At 44.1% G+C, this 24,185-nt stretch overlaps 1 protein-coding gene across 1 annotated transcript in view; it reads left to right on the forward strand.

Moving 5' to 3' along the window:
• FGL1 (fibrinogen like 1) overlaps positions 1-24,185 on the forward strand; it is a 251,440-nt gene that overhangs the window by 37,939 nt on the left and 189,316 nt on the right. The window contains exon 3 of the mRNA XM_069200364.1: positions 16,652-16,835. Within this exon, the coding sequence (XP_069056465.1) occupies positions 16,652-16,835 (184 nt within the window). The remainder of the gene's footprint in view (positions 1-16,651; positions 16,836-24,185) is intronic.

The following is a 24,185-nucleotide window of genomic DNA, read 5'->3' on the forward strand; positions in this document are numbered from 1 at the left end:
TTAGCAGTAGATAACAGTGGTAAAGTGCCCAGAGTAACAAAAACAGCAAAATCAGAGTCCAGCATACATCAACAACCTGGGAAGCAGAGGCAAAAAGTTAAGGAGGACCATGCCAAGGATAAAAAGTCTAACAACATCAATATGCAGTTTGTGTTTTATTCACAACGCATATGCTAAAGATTTCAATGTAGCTAATTTTCAAACCAGGCGGTGGATTAGAATGTCTGATAACCTCGAGGTAGATCACTCCTTTCTTGATGTGAACTGCAGCAGTGCAATACTCACACTGCCATGAATGCCTTCTTAATAGCAAAAAGAGATGACATTCGACTGAAAGATGTTCAGAAGAAATAAAGCTAAAAAGTGATTTATTTATTTACTTGTTTAAACAGCAGTTGCACTTGTGGTTCATGAACTAAATTAAAATCATTTTTGAGTGCTGCAATCTTTGGATTCGGTGTATTGTGTTTGAGTACCTAACTTTAGATTCCAATAACTTTATGACAGGAAATGTTTAAAAATATAAGAAAAATATCTACCGATATATGCACAACATATGGATTAAAGGTGCCTGATTCACAGATGCACGAATGCTGGCAATTGTTGAACAGTGTAAATAATGTTATTATAGCTATCAATAACACCAAAAGTGTCATAAGGTGTCAATCTATTTAATGTTAAAAACAAAACTCAGATTAACAACCCAAACTATAACAACTAACTGGATCTTCTCACACTCATGGGTCTTGGTGTAGTGTGTCACAGGGAACCATTAAGCAATGACAAGTGCATCCTACCATGCACTCTGACACCCATTGGTCTATCCTCATAGAACAAGGGTTGTAAATTAAGTATTCTATGAGACTGAGGCTAGATTCAGGGAAACAGGGCACAAACTGGACTTTTTTGCCACATTAATTGGTCAACCCTGCCGCATATTTTGGTCCTTTCTGCCAGATGGTTCCAGTGGCCCTGCATATAACTTAAGACACTTAAAACACAAACACTTCTGGTGCAAAACATATTTACTTGGCAGTTGGCACAGGTGACATGCACACTGGGCAATGAATAAATAATTGTACTCTAAGAATGCATGCTTATTGGATCACTGTTCCTTTACTGCAGTCTATGGAGTTAACAAAATGCCATGATTTTTAACATGCATGAGGAGCGCAAACTCACATGGTTTTAATGATCTTCAGTCAGTCTTGAACTGAAATATTGGTTATAAAATATTGACCATTGTACAGCATAATCAGCTGTAAGCTCTCCTCAAGGTTAGTTTTATAAATACACGCTGACAGCTCAAGTTTCACAGACTCAAACTTTGGAAAGTTCATCTAGTCAGGTTTCTGCTGTGTTTCTGCAGCTTGTATCATGTTATAAAAATAAAATCACAAGTCCTAGAACGCAAAGCTGAAACATAAACTAAATTAGCGAATCATGCATCAAACTAGGGAGCTGGACAACTCTATGAATACTTCTCCAACGGCTGGCTCCAGCTTGTAACATGTTTTAAAAATAAAACTACAAGTCCCAGAATGTATACGTGTGCTGCAAAGAACATGTACTAAGCAGATCAGAGTGCATATAATGAAAATGTGTCAAAATAATTATGGTGATTAATTTTCTTTCTGAAGTGAGAATGTACTTTTGTCTAGTGGAAGCTTGGAGTCATCATAAGGTAGTGCATAGGGTTAATATGTCTGCTGCAAAGAACGTGTACTAAGCAGATCAGAGTGCATATAATGTTAAAACGATACAGCTGATAGAGTTCACGCTCTGAGCGCCATGGCAGCCAAGAGAACAGACGTTTGTCTAGTGGAAACTTGGAGTCATCATGAGGTAGTGCACAGGGTTAATGTGCCTGCTGCAAAGAACGTGAACTAGGAAGATCACAAAGTGCATATAATGTAAAAATGTAAAAATAACTCTGGTGGTTTATGTTCTTTCTAGAGAGAGAACATAATTTTGTCTAGTGGAAGCTTGGAGTCATCATAAGGCAGCGCACAGGGTTAATATGCCTGCTGCAAGGAATGTGTACTGAGCAGATAAGAGTGCATATATTGTAAAAACTATACTGCCGATCGGGTTTGCTCTGTGAGCGCCTTGGCAGCCACAAAGCAGAGACAAAAGAAAAAATTAGTTCACCCATGCTGAAGTATATTGGCAATCGTGCAAATATCCCTGTAACAGGGTCGGTGTCCGCCTTAGGCAGAACAAACGTAAAACATTTACCAATTTCATCAAGTGATTTTTGAAAGGCAAGCCCTCAAATGAATAAAAATGATGGGTGTGAGGTGGGCGTGGTTAAAAGCCCACAATAGTTACAACAGGTTAAAGCACTTGCGCGCTCGACCTAAAAAGAGAGAAACATTCTTCACCAATAAACAAACTACAAAAGTCACTGATCCTTCCATCAAAGTCGAGAATAATTTTAAAAAGTCAGACAGCCCCCAGTCACTTGCACATTCAGCAAAAATAGTAAACCACCATGCTTTAGTTTTCAGGGAGTCTCCCTGAGCATCCCTATAAAAAAGTTGTACGTCCTTCACCACTCTCCAACCTGAGGGATTCAAGATATTGACCAAAAAAGAAGCACCTCTTTTTGTACCACCTCAGGCATATTGGGAAAAGAATGGATGACTGTATTCGAAATGACACTAACACTTTTGGTAAGGTTTGCACCTTCTGTCTCCTATTAACATGTTCCAGGCTGAGATCCAGAAATATAAAAACCTTGTGTCCCTTATAGAAAAGTTGCTTTTTCAGCACTACTGCCATCAATAATGGCTCACATCAGCCTCTCTCTTGAAACACAGTCAGCACAATGGCCATTGCTTTTCAGTACATCCTGCTTCCTAGGGGGAAGCCTCACCGCCTTTTCCAGAAGAAGTGGTCTGTCACTCATATCGGGAAGCACCTCTTTTTTCAATATCTGTCAGTCTAATAGCTATTATCCGTAGGTTCCTCCATTGCTGGCCAGCTCAAGATTCTCATGTTGTGTGAACACCTAACATAATCTAGGTGCTCTGTCTTCTCCTCAAAACACACTAATCAAGGCAGCACACAAGGATGGAAATCTAGCTTTCTCAACATCCTCTCATAAGCAGATATTGGAAAGGATTGGATGTCACCTTGCTTCCTCAGTGTTTGTGAAACATCAAGAATCGACAGCAAACAGGCCAACCGTAGTCTTTGTGAGAAGTCATAATTGGCTTTTGCCCACTAATACCGGTTGTTTATTGTCTACTTAGGCCTGACATCTAGACAAGTGTGTAAGTGTGGTACCTTGATGACTGTGGTCTGACAAGGCACACCTTCCTGAGACACTCAAATAAAATCAGCCAAAATATGTCTACATTGCTCTCTCTCTCTGAACCTCATCCCCATTTTCCCCAATAGAGAGTACTGTCATTTGAGTTTACTCTAGTTCATGGCCATTTTATCTCTCTTGGTGTGGAGGCTTGGGATTAGCATCATAATCCACAAACATGTTGTCTTCAAGGCCACATCCTCACACATCCTCTCCCATGCATTGCATGGCCACATCCACTCTTGTGACCTTGTCCTCCCCAAAGTTCATCGACTGCGCCAGCTCTTACACTTTGGGCTCTACTTGACCTACTGCAGCCTCAGAGGCTGCCATCCTCTTGCCAATTTTGCTAATTTGCTATTCACCTTCACTATAAAGGCAAAAGAGGATTTTGCTCACGTTGTCAAACTCTCCCCTTCCTTCTCATCCTCACAGTGGTTGATATTTATCTTTTCTAAAAGAAATCTTGAGGTGGTGTTACTTTCCCTCGGCAGCCTTAGTTCACGACGTTCCGAGAGCCAGAGATTTGATTCTTATGTATGTTACTGATTTCAGGGAACTGCTGCTTAGTACCATAAACTCCCAATCTTTGTACAGCTCTCCAGGGCAGCAGCAGCACCATCTTTGCATCTCAGATCTAGGGCGCACAAGCCCACCAGTGCATCATGTTGTTGAAACACAGGTTGACTCTTTCAGACAGCGAAGAGATGGTAAGTCACCGCTACAGGCCTCAGACTAAGGCCAAGCGATTCAATGACCTCTGGAAGTGCCACCACTAATCCAATAGCACACCTCCATCCAAAAACACAACAGGTTACTGACATTTGAGTGCTGACCTTTCTCACATAGTGAGCACTCTCCACTGAGTCTTAACTAACATGGATTCTTGCATCTGACAACAGAGGAGGGAGCTGCATCTTCGAATGTCTCTTTGAATGATCTTTCTCCTGTCTCCACCTCAAACAGATCATGCACATCAACCGAAGACTCCCTAGCCGGAGTTGAGATTTATTGGGAGAAATCTGGCCGACAACAGCTGCTAAGCTCAAGATTCGCAAGGCCCTTTAGGGGGGCCCATTGAAAGTGACTTCTCCCGTGCTTGAATGACTGTTAAAAATCCTCTTTACTGGTGGTTGTGAGAATGATGATGCCTCGGTATGTGGTTGCACCTATACTTCTCAGTACATGTCCATCAGCTATGTTAACTAAGGTTCGCTGCAGAGCCTGATCGCAGGCCAAGTCCTGCATAAACACATTTGAAGACTAAACCCTCCTGCACATAAATCTTCAGCCATGAGCAGCAGGGTCTTGAAAGAAGCAACCAGCCTACCATGCGGCCAGCAGTCTGCAGTGCATGCAGTGTGCAAGATGATCCCAGTTCTGGTACTTTCATGGAAATCCATCAAATAGTGCCAAAGCCATGAGCAAATCAAAACTCTGTGAGTCCACCCGACCCTTTAACTCTATATGAAACTTGTGATTCCTGCATTCGGTTTAACTTGGCATACCAATAGAAAACTAAACATGTACATTTCTGCCATTTTTGTTGCATTTGTCAAAGTTAGTAGTGAATATAACACATTCATTAACCAGCTGTAATGAGGATTCATAAAGATTCACTACTGGAAAACATCATGTGTTGCACAGCCAGTTCAGGTAAATTTGTACCAGAAATGGCTGGAGTAACAAAATGTAGGCATAGAGAAGGTGCTAAGTCCCTGGTGAGGTGAATGCATGGTAACCTTAATACGATGTTAAATGCATAAAATATTTTCTGTGTGGCAATGTGTAAATGAAAGGAGCTTGGGCACGAACCTCTAAACCGCATTTGCAACCTCATTCTCATCTAGAAGTTTCTAGAACATTCTTTTCAGCTCTTGGCATTTGCAGTGCCATACAGAGCGTTTAGGGCATTCTGGAAGCTTCTAGAACATTCCTACAAAGTCTTGACAGCCTTCTTACACCCAAAAGCTTTTTTTTAGGTATGCCTTGCAGCCACACTATGCTTGGTAATGGGCTCTGCTTGGAGCACCCGCCACTTGCCTGTCAGCTTAACTGAAAATCGTTCCAGTCATCCAGTCCAGTCTCGCTGGTCAGAGTCTGTCAGCATCTAGTCCTGAGGATCTTCCGAATCCTCAACGACACCGAACCTAGGAGGTACCAGCAAAATAAAGGAGAAAGATAAGGACAAAGATTTCCTAGGCCAAAATAAGTAAAAGCAAAAATGTGTATGTGCCTATTATTAAACCTAAGAGATTTCTCTCACAAGCACAGACTTAGCCCAAAAAATCGGAATCGCTTTTGAATAAGAAGTTTTAAAGAACATTGTGGCTAACCTTAAGACATTGTTGCAAACTGGGGCATATTTATGAGCGCCTAGCCCCACATAAGGGTCATTAATTTTCACACTAATGTGGCCCAACAATGCCAAAATCCCAGTGCCATATTTACAGTGGGGCAATGCATGCATTATGCCACTTTGTAACCCTTTGCACTACATTATGCCTGTGCCAAGCATAATGTATGCGAAGGAGGCGTTCCCCGTTAGGGAGGCCGAAACAATGGCACACAGAAATCTATTAGAGCTCAGAGCAGGCGTTAAAAGGGGGCTTCCGTTATCTAGAATGGGCCCCTATGTACTCTGCAGGAGCAGCGCCAATATTTTGGCAATACTCCTGCAGAGTACATGAATAGCGTCACATAGAATGACACTATTGCCCCCTACCCCCGTGCCAGGTGCGCCTTATTTTAAATATGACGCACATATGGTGGTGGTATGGTGGCACTAAGGGGCGCAAGGAAAGTGGTGCTGCACTCCGTGCAGCGCCACTTTGATAAATCTGCCCCATTGTTTCTAGCAAACCTGAGAGCTAAAGCTTATAGACATTGTTACACACATACTTCAAAGAACTTGACCTTAGCTGAGATATTGTATTAAAAATGTATAGGCAAGAGTGTTGATTGTGTTTAAAGCTGCACGTCCAAGTACCAAGCCTAATTCACAGAGTGTATGTGAAATTTAAAGGTAGGCAAAATATGTTTAGGACTGAAATTTAAGATATGTAGTATAAAAAAAACATACGGAAAGTCTGTTTGCTATTCCTGGCATTATTACATGAGAAAGAGAGAGGGGGTCAGAAATGCTTCTTCTGGTCAGACAGAGCAGATGAGTGAAGGAACTCAGCAGTTCTACAAAAATGTCTTCTCTATATTCCAATCCCAGTCCTTCTTCCCTCTCAGCACTATCTCAGAGTGGATGCAGGTTTAACCCATCCTATTGCGCGCAGCTGGGTATTGGTGACTAAAGCTTCCTGTATCACTCCTGCTGGATCATTGTTTCACCCTCAATAAACATTTCTCCCATTTTTGGATCGGCCTGAAACATATGCTCCCTGTACTGAGCCTAAATAGTTCAGAGTATGCAAAAGCACGTGTAGGGTCATTAAACAGCACCACAGTCACTATTAAATGAACATTTGTTTACTCCTATCAAACGGTGCCTCCCACTGATAGAATTGCACGAAATTCATAATATTCAGATTCATCTAAACACGGTAAGTGTTCACCAGGTTTCTTACACATTTGTAAAACTACCCTACAGATATTAATAAACCAAAAATATGTTGCCTGTTCTTATAACTGTACCCCGATCTAGATGGATCTCTTTGAAACCAGAAATTCCTGCTCTGAGCTTAACTTACTAATAATATGCCAAAGATCATGCAGATTCAATAAAAAGTTCAAAGGTTATTAGCATATGAACTTGTCTTTAACTTTTGTCTCTACCTTTAAATTTGTCCCCTCCTCAATGGACCTGCACAAAACTTGAAATACAAACAGAAAACTAAACATGGCAAACTTAATGTGAATCTGTAACTTTTAACAAATGAAAACTTTTTTGACATACTCCCTTTAACTGTGACTCCCAATGCACAGATTTGAATACAACAAGACTAAGCTAAACATGCTAAGCGATTGTCAAATTTTGGGTCAATTTGTCAAATGGTGATACAGTAATAAGCAAATCAGAAAACAACTTTTCAACTGTCAAGATGGTTCTAAAATTAACCTTTTGAAGTCCACTGGCCACCCTTTTCAAACACTAAGGGGCATATTTATCAAGTAGCTGTGTTGCCCTTGTGCCATGCAAAGGTACGCTACAGCAATGCCACTACTAAATTAGATTTATCAAGCCATGCAAGGCCACCTTGCGTGTCTCTGCTTGGCTTGATAAATCTAGAGTAATATGACGCAGCACTAATCGCTGTGTTGCGTTACTCTGCCTCAGGGAGCATTCCATGGGTGGAGCGTGGCTGTTCCCACGTATCCACCCATGGATTTTGACGCATTACCGGATTTACCATTACAGGTAGACCTGGTAATGCGTCAAAATGCTACGCCTCCCCAAGTGAGGCGTAGCAAGGAGAAATATCCTTATTTCTCCTCGATTTTTCCTTTTTCTATGTGTGTGCATTCTGCTTCTTTCCTGCACAAGAACAATCCTGTCTGCAATGCAGATACCTTTGCAAAGGTGACCGCATTAGTGCTAGGCAGCCAAAAGGACACCAGAGCAGTGCATTATTGTGTTCCTGCCCATTCCTTTTCACACAGACTTGCTGCATGAAATATTGATAAATGTGCCCCCAATATCTCAAAAACTATTAAGCAGATTTACACCAAATGTGTAAAAGCACACTTTTTGAATAAAGTTAAGTGTATATATATCTTTCACACATAGGCCGAGTTCTACTGCACCATGTTGGAGCTCTCCCTGTGGTTAAGAATAGAGAAAATGTAAAAAGGTATTTTAAACTGTAAAAAAAATAGTAAACGTATAAAACATATTTTTATGTTAAATATTAATGTATAATAATGTTGCATTTTTTTTTAATACAGAGTAAAATTATATAAATGCTACAGCACTATTAACTTAATTTTAAATTAGATATTTATTTAGTTTAAATATATTCAGTTATTTCTTGAGTTTTTTATTAAAAATACTTAAAGTAAAATTGATATTTATGGATTTTAAAACATTATGTATAAAAGTCATTCAAATTAATGTAAGTATTTTTTTTACAGAATTAGAATTATATTCATTTTTAAATAAAAAAGATTACATTTTTTTATGATACAATAATATTTAATTTTCACTTATATATAGTTTGGTAAATATTAAATTAAATGCCTGTTTTTTTTTTAGGCCGAAATATAGTGATTTAGTTTACCATTATTACTTGTTGTGTTCTATTTTAAGTCCCTGCCTCCACTAATTTCTATGGAAGAGTGTTGCAGCACCTGTGGTTGGCAAATGCCGTGGTGGAATTACTCCAGGTCTGAGCTGGAGTACATTTATCACTGTTTTCGGTTCTTGTTTGGAGTAGTAACTTTAGAAGTGTAGTTTGTGATTCGCAGTGGGTCACTCCTTGTTTTGCACACATTCGTCTTTCTGACCTACCGTGTTACTTATTTTAAAATGTATTATAACTAATTACGTTGGAATGTTGCCATTAACAAGGAACGCAGAGAGATATTTTCATAAAACATATATATTTTTAAATGTTGTTTATCATATCCATACAGTTATCTCACAATAACAATTATTTTGAAGACAGTGCACACTCATGCAGGAAGATGCAGTGCCTGATGAAAGGAAGTGGGCAAAATGTTAAAAAGTGAAATGTCCAAACATCAACTCAGAAATCTCTCTACACATAGGAGCTCAAATCAATTAATTTTAAATATGAGCTCTTTCTGCAAGTTGATTCCTACAAATCTCAGATAAAGGCAGTGTTAGGCAACAGCAGCGATGCACTGTATGAGGAAACAGATGTGGAGAGGGAAATGATCCGTCTCATTAACAATTTTAGCCCTTTAAATATACGGTGCCATTCATTATAACAACACCTACTTCACCTCATGCTGCTTTTAAAACAGCTGGTTTGATATCTGTGTTGACCTCTCAATGCTCCCTTATGGCCTGAATATGAGTCTTGTGGTCTCAACGGTCGGACCGCCGCTGCTGTGGCGGTCCTACTGCCACATTACGACCCTGGTGGTCTGACCCCCATCTCCGTCAGGATCCGCCCTGCTGATTACAACCTTGTTCTCCGACATGCAGTCAGAACCCCATGAAAAGGCTGGCAAAGAACAAGTGTCGGGCAACATGTGGGTCCCTGCAATGCCCATGCCCCCTGCCCAGCACCCTTTAAATGTGTTGCCGCCGGCTCAATTCGAGCTGGAAACAATGCTACTGCACCTTCCCTCTCATGAGTCCAGTGGGAATGTTGTAATGGGGCCCGTGGGGAGACCGCCAGCATCGTGGCGGTCTCCTCGTCAGCAGTTTGGCAGTCCAATGTTTCCGACTGCCAAATTCATAATGTTCCCCATAGTTTGGTTGCTCCATAGGAAAGCCTTTAAATGCAACAGCTTCTCTTTCAGTAACAGAGTATTTAGGAATACCTCACTTTTGTCATATTTTGAATAGAGAATATTAGCACACTTGTTGTTCATTAGGAACTCCCCATGGAGAAGCTACCTCCGAGTCTAGGAGGATCAACTGACCTACTGCTGCTTCTGTTGAAGTACATGATTAAAACTGTATGCCAGACTTTTGTTCTAATGTGGTTGAGAAATATACTTGATAATTTATAGATAATATGTCTTCAGTTTAGCTTTTTGGAGCATTAATCATATTTTCTATGATGAAAGTAAACCCCACATTTTGTTCATTTACTGTGGCCACTTCCAAAGCAAATACTTTCAATTCTTCAGATACTATTAGAGCAACATAGCATTCAGGTGTGGCTACCCTTTGACGTAAATATCAAATGTTAGTGTTCTAGTTGCTAATTAGAACTCTGTGGTGAAACTTCAGTAAAACACTGGGGGATTGAATTACAGGCTGCTGCGAGTGGAAGAATTGTTTACTTAGCACAGCAGACTTTTTCAGGTAGATCGGAAAGTTATTTGTGAATTTATTGTGAGTGTAAAGAAAATGTGTTCTCATTGTAGCTTCTAGAAGCCACACTTTAATTGCCTTGAAAAAGACCTGATAGTGAATCGTTTTCTGCAGATCAAAGTGTAGGACAAGCATTTCTTGCATGGTAAAATCACCTTTCCACTCATCACAATGCCTACAATTAATATGGTGCCCCCAATAAATTATTTATATTGATATATATATATATATATATATATATATATATATATATATATATATATATATATATATATATATGCTCCTTTTTGTGACCCCCCTAAACCAGGCATCACTACACTGCATTCCAATAGGACACCAAGCGTTAGCAAAACCAATATGGCTGAAGTTGGCAGCCAGTCTTTTGGCCTTGTCTATACTTGTTTGGGAGGCGCATGGAGCCTCATCCATCAAACACAAAAAACTTTGACTTAAACCAAAAACTCCTCTTTGGTCTCAAAAGCACACATTGTGATAGTAGTATAGTAGCCCCTGGCATTGAAGGAAATTACTCTGTGTGTGGATTTGGTGCTTATGAAAGAGCAGAATGCTGTCACTCACAGTGAATTATCAAGTGTTGGATGTGGGCTGACCATTACCCCATGCTGTATGCTGTAGTGTGCGGAAGGAAAATGTGAATGACATAATAGTAGACCATTGGCTGAAAGCCTTTAAAAGTACTACTATACATAGAATTATAGAGCCTTGTCACCATAATAAATCCAACAGGTGAACTTTATGTAACCTTCCATCTAAATGGCACCAATATAACAAACAATTTGGTGAATTTACCTGCAAATTGTAATGATCTGGTTTACAGAATCAACATTATGCAGGAGCGAGGACATTCCTAGGTAGTTATTGACCAGGGATAATAATATCTTGAAAGTGTCTCCCCCTTGAATAGAATTGCTTAAATATGTTATTGTGTCACTAGGATCTTTTGACATAACTGCTAGCTAGCAAGATGGTATTTGCAACCTGCACCCTATCTCCACTAGCTGTTTCATGGCGTTGCTACTGCCACAAAACCGCTGGTGGAGAAGGGAGTCATAATCCCCAGGACAGCGCTGCTTGCAGTGCTGTCCTGGTGGATTTGAACCGTCAGCACAGCCACACCATTGTGCCGATGAAAAGTGGCAGTGCTGGCGGTCGGACCGCAGCACTACCACTGCGGTCATAATGTGGCGGTCCGACCACCACCGCGACCCTGTTGGTCATTCGACCTCAAGGGTTGTAATAAGCAAGAACCTCCACGGTGCTGCCTTTAAAAGCAAGGGACCAAATAAATTCTGGCATTACTGGACCGAAGTGGTCGCACTGGAAGGTATTCCATCACTCTCTCATTAAGGTAGCTTGGCCCATTGTTGTAGAAAGCTTGGTGTACCACTGTCAAAGCTTTGAAGATTATGCGTTGCAGCACTGGCAGCCAATGAAGTCTCTCTCGCAATTGGGACACCGTGGTGCACTTAAGAATTTGAACAAAAGGCGGACAGCTATGTTCTGCATAGTCCAACCTAGAGAGCGTCAATGACTTAACCACTGTCACCTGGGCAGAATGTGAAAGATACTGGAGAAATGTTCTAAACATACGAAATATCCAGTAGCAAGATTGAACTACAGCTGACAACAGAGATGCGAGATGACTCTGATATTGAAAGATTCCACTAAAGATGCCAAAGGCGCCATATAGATATTAAAGAGGGTAGGACTGAGAGAGCAGCCTTGCGATGATCCCCACCTCAGTCCCCTTGCGTGTGAGCCATAGGCTTCATCCAAACTACCTGTTCCTGTTGCGTCAGAAAAGTACTCAGCCACCACAGTGCCGGGCCCATCACACCCAGGTGCTCTAGCTTGTACAGCAATATGTTATGATTGACCGGGTCAAATGCTGCCAACAGCTCTAGTAGTACCAAGGCAACATTGAGGCCTGAGTTCAGACTAAATCTAATGGACTCCAAAACCTCAAGTAGGGCCGTCTCAGTGCTATGTCGGGCTCTGAACCCCAACTGAGAGGGGTGAAGCAAGTTGTGCTCATCCAGCAAAGCAGTAAATGGGAGGTTCACCAGTCTTTCTAGGACCCTTGCTGGCGCTGGAAGTAAGGAAACAGGTCTAAAGTTGGCCAGGGATTCTGGATCCGCACTAGCCTTTTTGAGAAGGAGGATTACATTAGCTTGCTTCCATTCCTTCTGAAGTATCCTATCATGAAGAAAAGAACTAAACAGGTCATGGTAGACCAGGCCAATAATATTTAGTATTGACTTCAGCATGTGGTGGGGAATGAGGTCTGACAGGGATCCTGATTTACATCTTGAGAAGGCGGATACCCCTACCTCAACAGGAGGAACCATATTTAGGACCACAAAGAATGACATCTGCCATTACCAAATCAGATGTTCCGGAGAAGTGTTTTGTCCCAAAGATATTAGCTTGGATTTTGAGAGTCTTATCCTCAAAAAAATCACAAAGGTGGGCACAGAGTGCCTGCCACTGCTCTAACGGGGGGGGGGGATTTTAAGGTCAGTGAACATAGTGACGATTTAAAAAATCTCTTTAACGTCATTATATGCTTCTTCAATGCATTGCACATAGAAAATGTCACAGGCTCTCTTGATATTTTTGTGATAGTTATGTAGGGCTCTTTTATAATTGGCCTTATCTTGCTCAAAATAATGCCTCAGCCAAGCTCTCTCCAATTTCTTCCATGCTGCTCTTTTCTGGGCTAAATCCACAGAAAACCAGTGAGCAGAGCAAGTCATAGGGGTCTTCTCATTTCTTCTTATAGGGGCTACCAAATAAGCTGCTTTCCCAAGCCACCTTGTAATAGCGATGTCCTTCTCCATAGCAGAGCCTGACAGTTCTGGTTTGAGTTCCATCAGCGCATTCTTAAAGTCCTCCAGGGCTACCCTGCCCCATACCATCTGCTCGCACACAGGGACAGGAGGACGAGGATCCTTAACTTGAATGAAATGCCATGAAAAAGGCAGGACATACTGATCTGACCTTGGCACAGGAAACAGGGGTCTCCCAGTTTAAAGGGAAATTCGAAAGAATCCCATCTATGGCATGTCCGGCTCAGTATGTAGGACCCATGGTGACTCGGGCCAGGTAAAATGAGGCCAAAGTTTCCATCAAGCAAATCACCAAAGGGTCCTCAGGTTTTCCAAGTCCATATTAAAATCACCAAGCATAGTAAAATTGGCATAGGACACACATTTAGGCACCAGTGTTTGGTCCAGGGAGGCTAAAAAGTCTCCTGGGTGCCCTGGCGGGTGGTAAATAAGCACCCTGAGAAGCACTGTTGCCAACTGATCGATAAATTGAAGTTCAAAGCCTCTCTGCTACCTGCTGCACATCCATTTTAAAGCTATTACACCTAAAAAACTTCTTATAGATAATGGCTACCCCTCTGACCCTTTTTTCAACCCTGTCTAAGTGAACACATGTATAAGCCTCTGGTAGGGCAATATGCAAGTCTGAATAGGAGGCCTCATTCAGCCAAGTTTCTTTTAAAAATAGCAAATCAATACTGTCATCCTGTAACAAATCAAAAATATCAAGAGCAAGTTTCTGCAAGGAGCGAACATTCATTAAAATCGCTTCCAGCTCCCTCAGATGCTCATTCGAGCCCAGGTTCCCTTAACCAGCAGAAATAGGGGATGAAACCTGCCTTACATTTATAACAGGAACTAGGGCCTACACCATCTGCGATAAAGAGGCTACATCCCATACTGACTTTCCCTCCCCTCATACCTTTTAAATCAGTGGCAGAACAGGATCTTGTGTCTGCTCCCTTGATTCCAAAGCCTCCATAGTAGCTGATGCTGGCCGCATATGGGACACGTACGGGCCTGCCTTAGACGTGCCTTTGGCACACCAGTGGCTCATCCGCGCAGTGGTCATGTTTTTATACCTGGAAAAACTCCTGCAGGACAGAATGATTCATGAAGTACTAGAGTGCGGCCGGCCACAAAATGGTGGCGCATTATGTCCCAACTGGCCCGCCTCCCGGGGCCACCCTCTCCCAGTCAAATCCCTGTCCTATCTTAGCACACGTACAGATAGCAAAAAGCAAGGAAAGTACATAAAAAGCCCCTTTAGTTCAATTCCGGGCGCAAGGTAAATAGTAGCAGTAAGTCCAGTATCACTATGTCTAAAAAGAACACAGCTCAATACTGTTACAGACACTAACCCACATATTGGTTACTATCACAATTTAAAACAAATTACTGACACCCAAAAAATGTTTTTTTAAACAAAACATGCAAACATAAAACTGTTCAAAAGTAGCAGCAAAAATGTGCGTAATAAACAACAAAAAGAAAAATCAGCCCAAGCACCACACATTTCAGCCCCTTCTCATACCTTAAGGCGCGTTCGCACTGCGGCTATGTTTTTATACCTGGCAAGACTACTGCAGGGCAGAGGGATTCACCGAGTACTAGAGCGCAGCTGCCCACAAAATGGCAGGCACTATATCCCAACTAGCCCACCTCCCAGAACCACCCTCTCTCAGTCAAATCCCTGTGGTATCTGAGTACACCTACAGATAGCAAAAAGCAAGTAAAACCCATAAAACATCCCTTCAGTCCGATTCCTGGCACAAGTTAAATAGTAGCAGTCATTCCAATATCACTAGGTCTAAAAAGAAAATAGTTCAGTACTGTAACACACACTAGCATATGTATTGGTTCATATTGCAACTTAAAACAAATTATTGACTCAAAAGAAAAGATTTTAAAAAAACATACAAGCATAAAACCATCTAAAAAGTAGCAGCAAAAATGTGCGTATAAAAGAACAAAAAGAAAAATCAGCCCAAGCGCCACGTGCTGCAGCTCCTTTGTCGTAGTTGGACTCTCGCTCCTAGGCAAGACAGCTGGTTTAGGGATAACAGCACTTTTGTTTGTAGGTGACTAGGTCAATCCTACAACAAGTCGCAACTGTTGGCCCGACACTCCCGGCTCACAAGAAGTACCTCACCATATATCCAAACAGTAAAAGGTGATTTCTGGCAGCCTTTACGCATGGACTCTAGAATGTGACATCTCAGGGGAGTCGTGGTGGAACGGAGATTACTCTTTTCTTACATTTGTAACAAGTCTCAGTCACACACAGGCAATAAATGAGATGCAGGAAAGTTTTTAACAGGTTTATTAAAAAAAACTGCAGTCTACTGTAAAATGCATGAGCTGCAATGATTAGGATAATGAAAAATGAGAGTTGTAAATACAAAGACCCCCACAATATTGTGATGAACACAAGATGTAAAATATCCCTAAAACCCTAGCATGGAGAACCTAATCTCTAACCTAACGAGAGCGAGGTGTGCTAAACCTAATCTGCCAGTACCAGGCCCATGAGAAGCGCCCCCAACCCTTGTTACCTTGGAATGAGGTTTAGGTCAGACTTCGTGGGGACACGAAGGCTGAATCTGCAGCAAAGCTCTGTGCAGAATGGATGGCGTTGATAGTATCTGGTAGGAATCCCTCTCATAACCTTGTCTGCATGAGATGTATTTATAGAGATCCTGTAGATCCCCTGAAGCAAGTATGGTCCCAAACAACAGACAAGGGAGCTGGCTTGTGGCAGCAATTATATAAACAATTCCCTCCAAAAGTACATTCGGTTCCCTTCACACATAAGTGGGAAGGGGACATGGTGTGAATGCCTACGTACATTACTTGACTGGCGCTGATAGTGACGCCTTCACAGAGTGGCACTGATAACATGAAACCAAAACATCTCTCTAACTATAACATGGCAGCTGTTTAAAAAAATAAAATAAAATAAATAGGCTAAGACAGAGCATGATAAGTAGGTTAAAAGTCACTACGTAACGGGGCACAGGCCTGCAAGCCAGAAGGCTGAGCAAACGTCCTGAGACCCATTAAGACTAAGCAGGATCCACTACAAGTTTTCATACAAAAAACCTGTATTTCATGTCATCTCCAACAACATGAAATGAGTTTAGAACCAGACCCCATTATTATACTGACACTGACACATTTATATGCTGAGATCACATTGACTACCTCCAGCTTCTTACTCGCCCTGAACACTAAAGCCTCACACTGTCCTTCTGATTCTTACAAAGTGCATATCCACTCGACTAAAAGTTGCCTATCATTCTCAAAGTAAGATGCTCTTTACAGTTCCTAAAACACTGGCTTCTGGCCCACCTACACTGCATGTTCAACATACAATGATTTTTTCTACTCACATTCTTTGTCTACGAATGCAACTCCAACTCTGAAAGCTAAAGCTTTGTTTATTATTGTAGATCTTTTTTGGGAGGGGTGGAGGAACCTCGCACATCACTAATTTTAGTCTGATTGATACTGTCATCCATATAGGCTCTCGAGAACTGTCTGCAAGAACAATTGAGACTGAAAGCTCAAGTGAGACTCCTGGAACATCAGATCAAGCAGCAGCACCTAAAAATCCAAAGCCTCTTGCTAGAAAAGGAGCTGCAACTGGTCGAAATAAGCAAGGAAAACAGTGTCATTGATCTGGAAGAGGAGAAGAGACAATATGCAGGTCAGATATTATCCTTGTCAACGGCTATGTTCTTCTAGTTCAGTTTGTCATCTTTTTTAGCCACAGTTTGAATCTCAAATGTGTGCCCACCACATGTCATTTTTATTTCTGTCGTTAAATAAGAGTAATGTTCTTCAATTGTCTGATCATATTACACCAAGAAAGGTTTCCTTTGCTTTATGAAAGACACCTTTCTCAGAATATATAACTAAAGCATGTATGGATTCTCTGGGAATCATGTTATTTCAAGGTTTTGTACATACACATCTCTGAAGGTTTGAGGTTTTTTCTATTTAAAACATGTAATTTCCTACTGTAAGAATGCCAAGGCCTTTCATTCCTGAACTGTGAGTGTGTGAAATCTAAATTGCACTTATGTGGCCCGTGTGATATAATTCCTAAAATGTATCGAATCCATATTACCACATTTTCAGTCTCAGAAGGAGACATCTTCTTTTTCTCTTTTCATCCAAGAACTTACAATAATATCCCATTGGCAGAGGCTGGTAGCCTTTCCAAGAGCATCAGACCATCTCTTGTGCCTTATAGCTCCAGATACAGTGAGGTTTAAATCCACAACTCCCCTATAATCTCTAATTCCATCTGTCTTTCTGTTGCTATTGCCCAGAGTCCATGGTTGTTCCCACCATGTGAACATTTTGACCTTGAGTAACTACTAATATAATACGAGCCACTAAAGTTCGATACCTCGAGGGAAATACTGCAAGTGTTGACCCATTCGTCTCAACTTGAACTGTGTCTGATGCTACAATCCTAATGTCAAGAGTCAGCAGGTATAGGGGTGTGGCCAACATCAAATGGAGTAGACAGCAAAATCGGGAACTCTGGCATGTGAGTCCATCCTGCAATTGAGGAGAGCCCTTAAGCCACTGTCTGCTATGTCCGCACAATGCAGAGATAATTGCGGGGGTGAGAAGCAGGCTCCAAAGTGCAGTCCGAGCCCAAACATGTTTCGAGGCTGCTGAGGCTGTGGATCCAACCTGGTGCTGTGGCCTACACTTAGTGGCGGACCTGGTGGCGTGTAAGGCTACTGGAGACACCGTTGCGTCGTATCTGATGGCCTCCGGTTCGCCGGGACTGGGAGGATGAGGTTGCCTCTCCTGCCCGCCACCTGGCCCAATACTAAACGGACCACGCGGTGACCTAAGCCATCACCCAGCCTCACGGAGAAGCGAGGGAGGATGCCGCATCAGAGACCAGTGTAGACTGCTGGGCACTCCATACAGAGCACACCAACAATGCTAATCCTGGCACTGGTGGCGACAGGGCCTACATGTCAATGGGGGATTGCCCTCTAAGGACAATGGTGCAACCCAGTGAGTACGTCTGGTGTGGGTGCTCTCCCTTCCCCCATCCACCGCTTCATCAGCACTGATCCCTACAGCAGCGGGTCTATGGGTGCGATTGGCAATAGAGAGCCTGCTGCCACCGCTCCTGTAGCTGGCAGCCCCTGGGGGTCACTAGCAAAGTGCTGCCTTCCCTGGTGATGGCTGGATGGCATGCTCATTGTCTCGCTTTGAGTGGCGGTCCCAGCAGCAAGGGTGGCTACAGAGGACGCCGGTGCAGCCGCCCCTGTCTCCCTACAACTGTGAGGCTGCGGGGAAGAGGGTGCTTCCACTGTCCCACCACCCCACAGAACTGGTGAAACCATGCTGTGCACAGTGCTCTTGCCCAGCCTCAAAGAGAGGCGGTGGCGGGCTCTGCACCATAACATGACCAGCGGGGACCGTTCTCACTTCCTAAAGTGCGTGCTGCCAGCGTTGACCCAGCTGCCAAAGTTGATGGTGCGCACTGCCAATCGAGGTTTGCTCCCTGAGGGCATTGACGTGACCCGGTAAGTGCGACTATTGAGGGCACTCCCCCTCCCCTCATCCGCCTATTCCTCAGCACCGAGCCCTGAAGTGGTGGGCCCATGGGCCACGACTGGTGGTAGGGAGCCCGCCACAATCACTAAAGCAGTGGTAAACTCCTAGGGGATACTCGTCTCACCCCACTTGCAGCTGAACAGTGTGTTCCTTGGTGTGTTAGTGAGGCATGACCCTCTCTGTCTCTGAGGATGAACTATGGACCGGCTGGGCCTGAGTGATTTCAGCTGCCATGGGAGACTGCAGGGACTAGGCCCTGCATACATGAAGTGCACTCGAAATTTCAGCTGCCATGGGAGACTGCAGGGACTAGGCCCTGCATACATGAAGTGCACTCGAAGAATCTCCCTGCCCTGGAGCTTAATAGCCTAAGCTTTATTTGCCTGGATCAACGGTTCCCTAGAGCCCTAACTAAGTTGGGATAGAAGTGGAGGGGCTTCGACCCTCATGCTGGTCATCGCATTGCCCATACCCACCATTACTGGCACAGGACTTACACTCCTACTGGCCTACCAGAGAGGCCCATTTACACAATCTATAAACTACACAGCCCCTAACAATTGTGCAGAGCCTTTTGCCTAGCCTCCTGGATTAGGGACATAGGGGGTCATTATGACCCTGTCAGTCCTGCCCTGCCGCGCCGGCAGTGGCGGCCAAACTGCCAACAGCATGGCAGTGCAGGGCCGCCAAATTATGACCATTGCAGTGAACTGGCTGCATCGACAGGGGGGTGGGACAGCCTGGCCGAAGGTTGACCACCTGCGGCCCGGCAGTCCACTTAACACTGCCTGTGGTATAATGAGTATCCTTACCGCCAGGGATTCCGTGGTGGCGGTAAGGATACTGGTGACAGGAATACTAATTCCTGTCACCACTACAGGACTCCCCAATCCCCCACTCCCTGTAAGAGCCCAACACCCACCCCGACTCCATAAGCAGCCCCCCACCACCCAAGAAGCAACATCCCCCCCTCCCCCAATCACTGTACTGACCCCTTCCCCCAATACCCATACTAACCACCCTGCCCTGATCCCCGTACTGACCCCCCTGATCCCCGTACTGACCCCCAATCCACGCACACATCCACACATACATACACGCACACATCAATTCTCACTCATTCACACACACATGCACAGATGGCCACCACACTCCCCCCATCCCCGCATACACACATTCACACAAGCACACAGACACTTGCACAAACACACACAACACCCCTCCACTCCCCTCTATTCACACACACCCACGCACACAACACTGAACACCCCCTCCCCTGTCTGTCGATCACCTTACCTGGTGGTCGTCCGGGAGGGAATGGGGTCCATGAGGCCTGCTCATTGGGCACCGCCCCATCACAACAACACCCCAACGCCGATTACAAAGTTGTAATACAGCGGGTGGTGTTGTGATGACGTGGCGGTGCCAGCGGAGCAACCGCCACTAGACCGCCGACTGCCAGTATAGCTGCTGGCGGCTCTCCGTCCACTTTATGGTGGAGAGCTGCCAGGAGTCATAATATGGCAGTCTCTAGACCGCCATCACTGGCGGTCTCCTGGCGGGCGTGACTTCAGATGTCAACTGTTTAGACGGCCAAAGTCATAATGAGGGCCAAAGTCAATCTTTCCGGCTGCAACTGCACTGGAGGCAACCACTGCTTGCCCTTGATTGTACTCAATCGCACATGTGCTGACCACCGGCTCTGCCTGGCACCATTTCAGACCCTCACCCCTGGGATATGAGGCACTTCTCCTACTTTCCATGTGCTCGCACTTTTGCCTTCCAGACTCCCATTGATAAGAGCACTTGCAATGGTGTCACCAGACGTGGGGGGGCCCTTGTGCAGAGGTGGTGACTGGAATGGGTTCATGGATCCTACTATGGGTCCTACCTTACAGCACAGCTTGCAGGCCATCACAGCCTCCTGCGAGGCAGTTGAAACTAAGATAGACAGCCTTAGCACAGACTTGGGCTACTGAGGGATGATCAATGATACCTTGCTGAACCTGTTACAGCAAATGTGGGGAACTCGCCAAAATAACCCCCCATGTTGACCACCAAAATGCGCAACTCACCACAATGGAAACAAAACTGAAAATCCTCGAGGCTCCACCAGCCCCAGACTGGAACCATCGGAGAACCACATGCGTGTCCAACAGTGCACCGGACACTCTCCCGCAGATGAAGGCCCTCAAGAAAACCAATAGCTCCAACAAGAACAGAGGTGCAACAGGAGCAGTGAAAGGTAGTGGAGGCAGTGGCCTCTCTGAGTGACTCTGGATCTGGGCCGTTATCTCCACCCAAGAAGCAGATAGGGAGAGCTCAGGGACTTGCGTTTCTGATGAATCGAGCATTATTGTACCTGATGATATCCTAAATGGTGGACAAATTAATTTAGAACAATAGGGGTTTTCCATTTACATTATGTCAGCTGGGATGGAGGGAAATTTGTGGCTTCTATTATATTGCTAATGAGACATTCTGATGCTCTCTGAAGTGAATGTAATCACAATGTGTTCGGTTGTTGGATGAGAGCCTTCGCTGCTGAGCCTCACCTGAGACTATCCTGAGTAACCCCTTGGGTGTTTAGTTTTGAACGAATGGATGAGAGGGACTTTGCTTCTTGTCCTTGGGAATGGGAGTTGGGATTTGATCAGCTTGAACGGTATTGTTGTTGTTTTAAGGGACCCACCAAATCAGGAATTAATGCAAAGCCTGTTGCTGCCAATGATTAATGATGCACCTGTGGGGGCTCAGTTTGTGGTGGACCGGGGTGGACTGATAGGGTTACCCATTACGCTAACATGGCAAACCTTACATCTTACAAGCTGATCTCCTGGAACATCAGGGGTATGCATACCACGTCAAAATGTTACAAGGTATTCTCCTATTTAAACAGATGGGTAGTCCACCACATCACCCTACTTCAGGAGGCACATTTAAGAGTCAAGGAGGGAGTGGCACTCCAGAAAAGATGGAGGGGACAGATCTTCTATAGTAAATTTTCAGCATTTGCTAGAGGGGTACTCGTTTGGATCAGAGTAGGAGTTCCCTTGCAACATACCAAGTCTGTAGTAGATCTGGAGAGCACATACATGGCAGTGGCTGGTAGGCTCAATGGGATGGAGATTAACATCATAAATGTATATGGGCCCAAAATAGACCAGAGTGCCTTCTTGGCAGGATATTCCACCTGTTGGCCCCTTCTTGACTCAGTCTACATTATTGGTGGAGATTTTAACTGCATAGAAGACCCCACAATGGATTGCTTCATCCCCCACTGTGTGACTCCCCGACCTTTCGTTTGGCCCGTGCATTCACAGACTGGCAGGTGGGATGGGGCCTTGTGGACTCCTGGAGGTACAGAAATCCCCAATCCCGAGATTACTCCTTATTTTCAATCATCCATGACTTACACATATTTGGCTTGACACTTTACTGTGCTCCTCTGATGTCCATGGTCAAATACACGACATAGAATACCTCTCCCACACCATCTCAGACTACATCCTGGTTGTACTGAACGTGCGGTGTCACAGGCCATCCCCCAAAATTCCCACTTGGAGGCAGAAACCTAAATCACTTGAACATCAATTGTTTGAGGAGATGATTAGGGAGAAAGTAGGGGCCGATAATACTGGAAGAGCCTCATCCATGGAGTGGGACGTGTTTAAGTCTGCACTCTGAGGTTATTACCAAGACAAATGTGTGGGTGTCCGAAGCACATTGCTTCAGGAGGGAGATCACTGAGGCAAAAAAGACACTCAGGGAGGTAGAACTGAAATGAGCTTTGCATCCAAAATTACACCAGCCATTGCTGGAAGCCAAAGAAAAAGTAGCACTGCATACTGAGCAACTACGATCCTTTGATTACAGGGCCTATATGGAGAGGGCACATGCGGAACGGACAAAACACCACATTGAATGTGAGATGGCTACTGATGCTGCAAGAGGCCACCACGCATGACAAAGAAAGGGCAGCCATCATTGCTGTGGACGTTGGGAAGTGTTTTGTTAACCTACAGTGGAACTACCTAAATGGGGTTTTGTTACGTATGCATCTGGATAGGGACTTTGTGGCCTGGACGCGACTGTTATATACCAGCCCTACTGCCAGGGTCCGCACAAGACAGATCATCTGTGACAGCCATGCCATAGAGCATGGCACACAACAGGGGTGCCCCCTCTCACCCCTGCTCTTTGCAATAGATATGGAACCCCTTGTGAATCTGGCTAGGGCAGGAACCCACTATAGGGGTATACAGATGGGCGCCACACCTCAGCGAATAGCCCTATATGTAGATGACCTTTTTCCTTTTTCTGAACAACATGAGGGGAGACCTTTTTGAGGCCAGGACTTGGCTGGAGGTCTTCAGATCTTTATGAGGGTTAAAGGTAAATTGGCAAAAAGCAGATTATTCCCCACTAAGATAGATGTCGGTATTCCTGAGGAGCTGGGAAACCTCCACTGGGAACCTATCTGCCTATTATATTTGCGGGTTAAAATATTTCATGATCAGACTGACATATTTGATGAGAATCTGTTCCTTGCAGTGAGAAACCTGAAGTCATATATTGACTTTTGGAAGATACTACCACTGTCTGTAGCAGGCAGAGTAGCACTGCTGAAGATAGTAGTACTTCCCCGTTTTATGTACTTTTTGAGACACTCCCTATATGGATCCATAGGTTGTTCTTTCAAGATCTGAACACCCATATTGTAGCTTTCATCTGGGGTTAAAGCTGCAGACGTGGAGCCCTGTCCATTTTGCAGCACCCACCCACACAGAGAGGCTTGGCAGTCCCTGACTTTGAGACATACTAATTGGCAGCCCAACTCCAGTGGTACACACAATGGCTGGCTGGCAGGAAAACTCCTGGAAAAGAGATGAGTCCCTTTGCCCCACACTTAGTGGAACTCATTAGGACACTACTGAGCGTAGGTCCCCCCTCCCCGAAAAGAACAAGGGAGCTTAATGTTATCCAGAAGTGCTGGGCCCAGAGCCTCCAAAAGACACACACACTGATCCCCTTTTCACCAGACTTACCACTTAAAATGCTAAAAGCACTGCCACATGAGGGCCATTGGTGGGAATTAGATAAATGTGCAGCGGCCGTTGAGTGAGTCAGTACTCCTCTTATTAGATGAGCTTCGCACACAAGGGCATTTTCTGCTCCATCGGGCAGTAACGCCGGCCCTTCGCCAAAATTGGAGTTTCAGGCTACACCATACCTAAGCATCACCACTGCTGTCAATATTTGCCACTTTCAGCTGGTACATACAAAGCTGCCATATTCTTATACAGAGTACTGTAAACAGACACTCATCAGCCGCTTAAGACCCTGAGATCCTGATGGAAAGAGGACGTGGGGATCCCTATCATGGAAAAGGCCTGGAAGACTGTTTTAGAGCAGATATCCAATGTCTCGAGAAATGCAAGATTTAAGTTGATTAGCTTTTATC

The sequence above is a fragment of the Pleurodeles waltl genome, chromosome 1_2, assembly GCF_031143425.1.
Source record: "Pleurodeles waltl isolate 20211129_DDA chromosome 1_2, aPleWal1.hap1.20221129, whole genome shotgun sequence".
Classification (NCBI taxonomy): Eukaryota; Metazoa; Chordata; class Amphibia; order Caudata; family Salamandridae; genus Pleurodeles; species Pleurodeles waltl.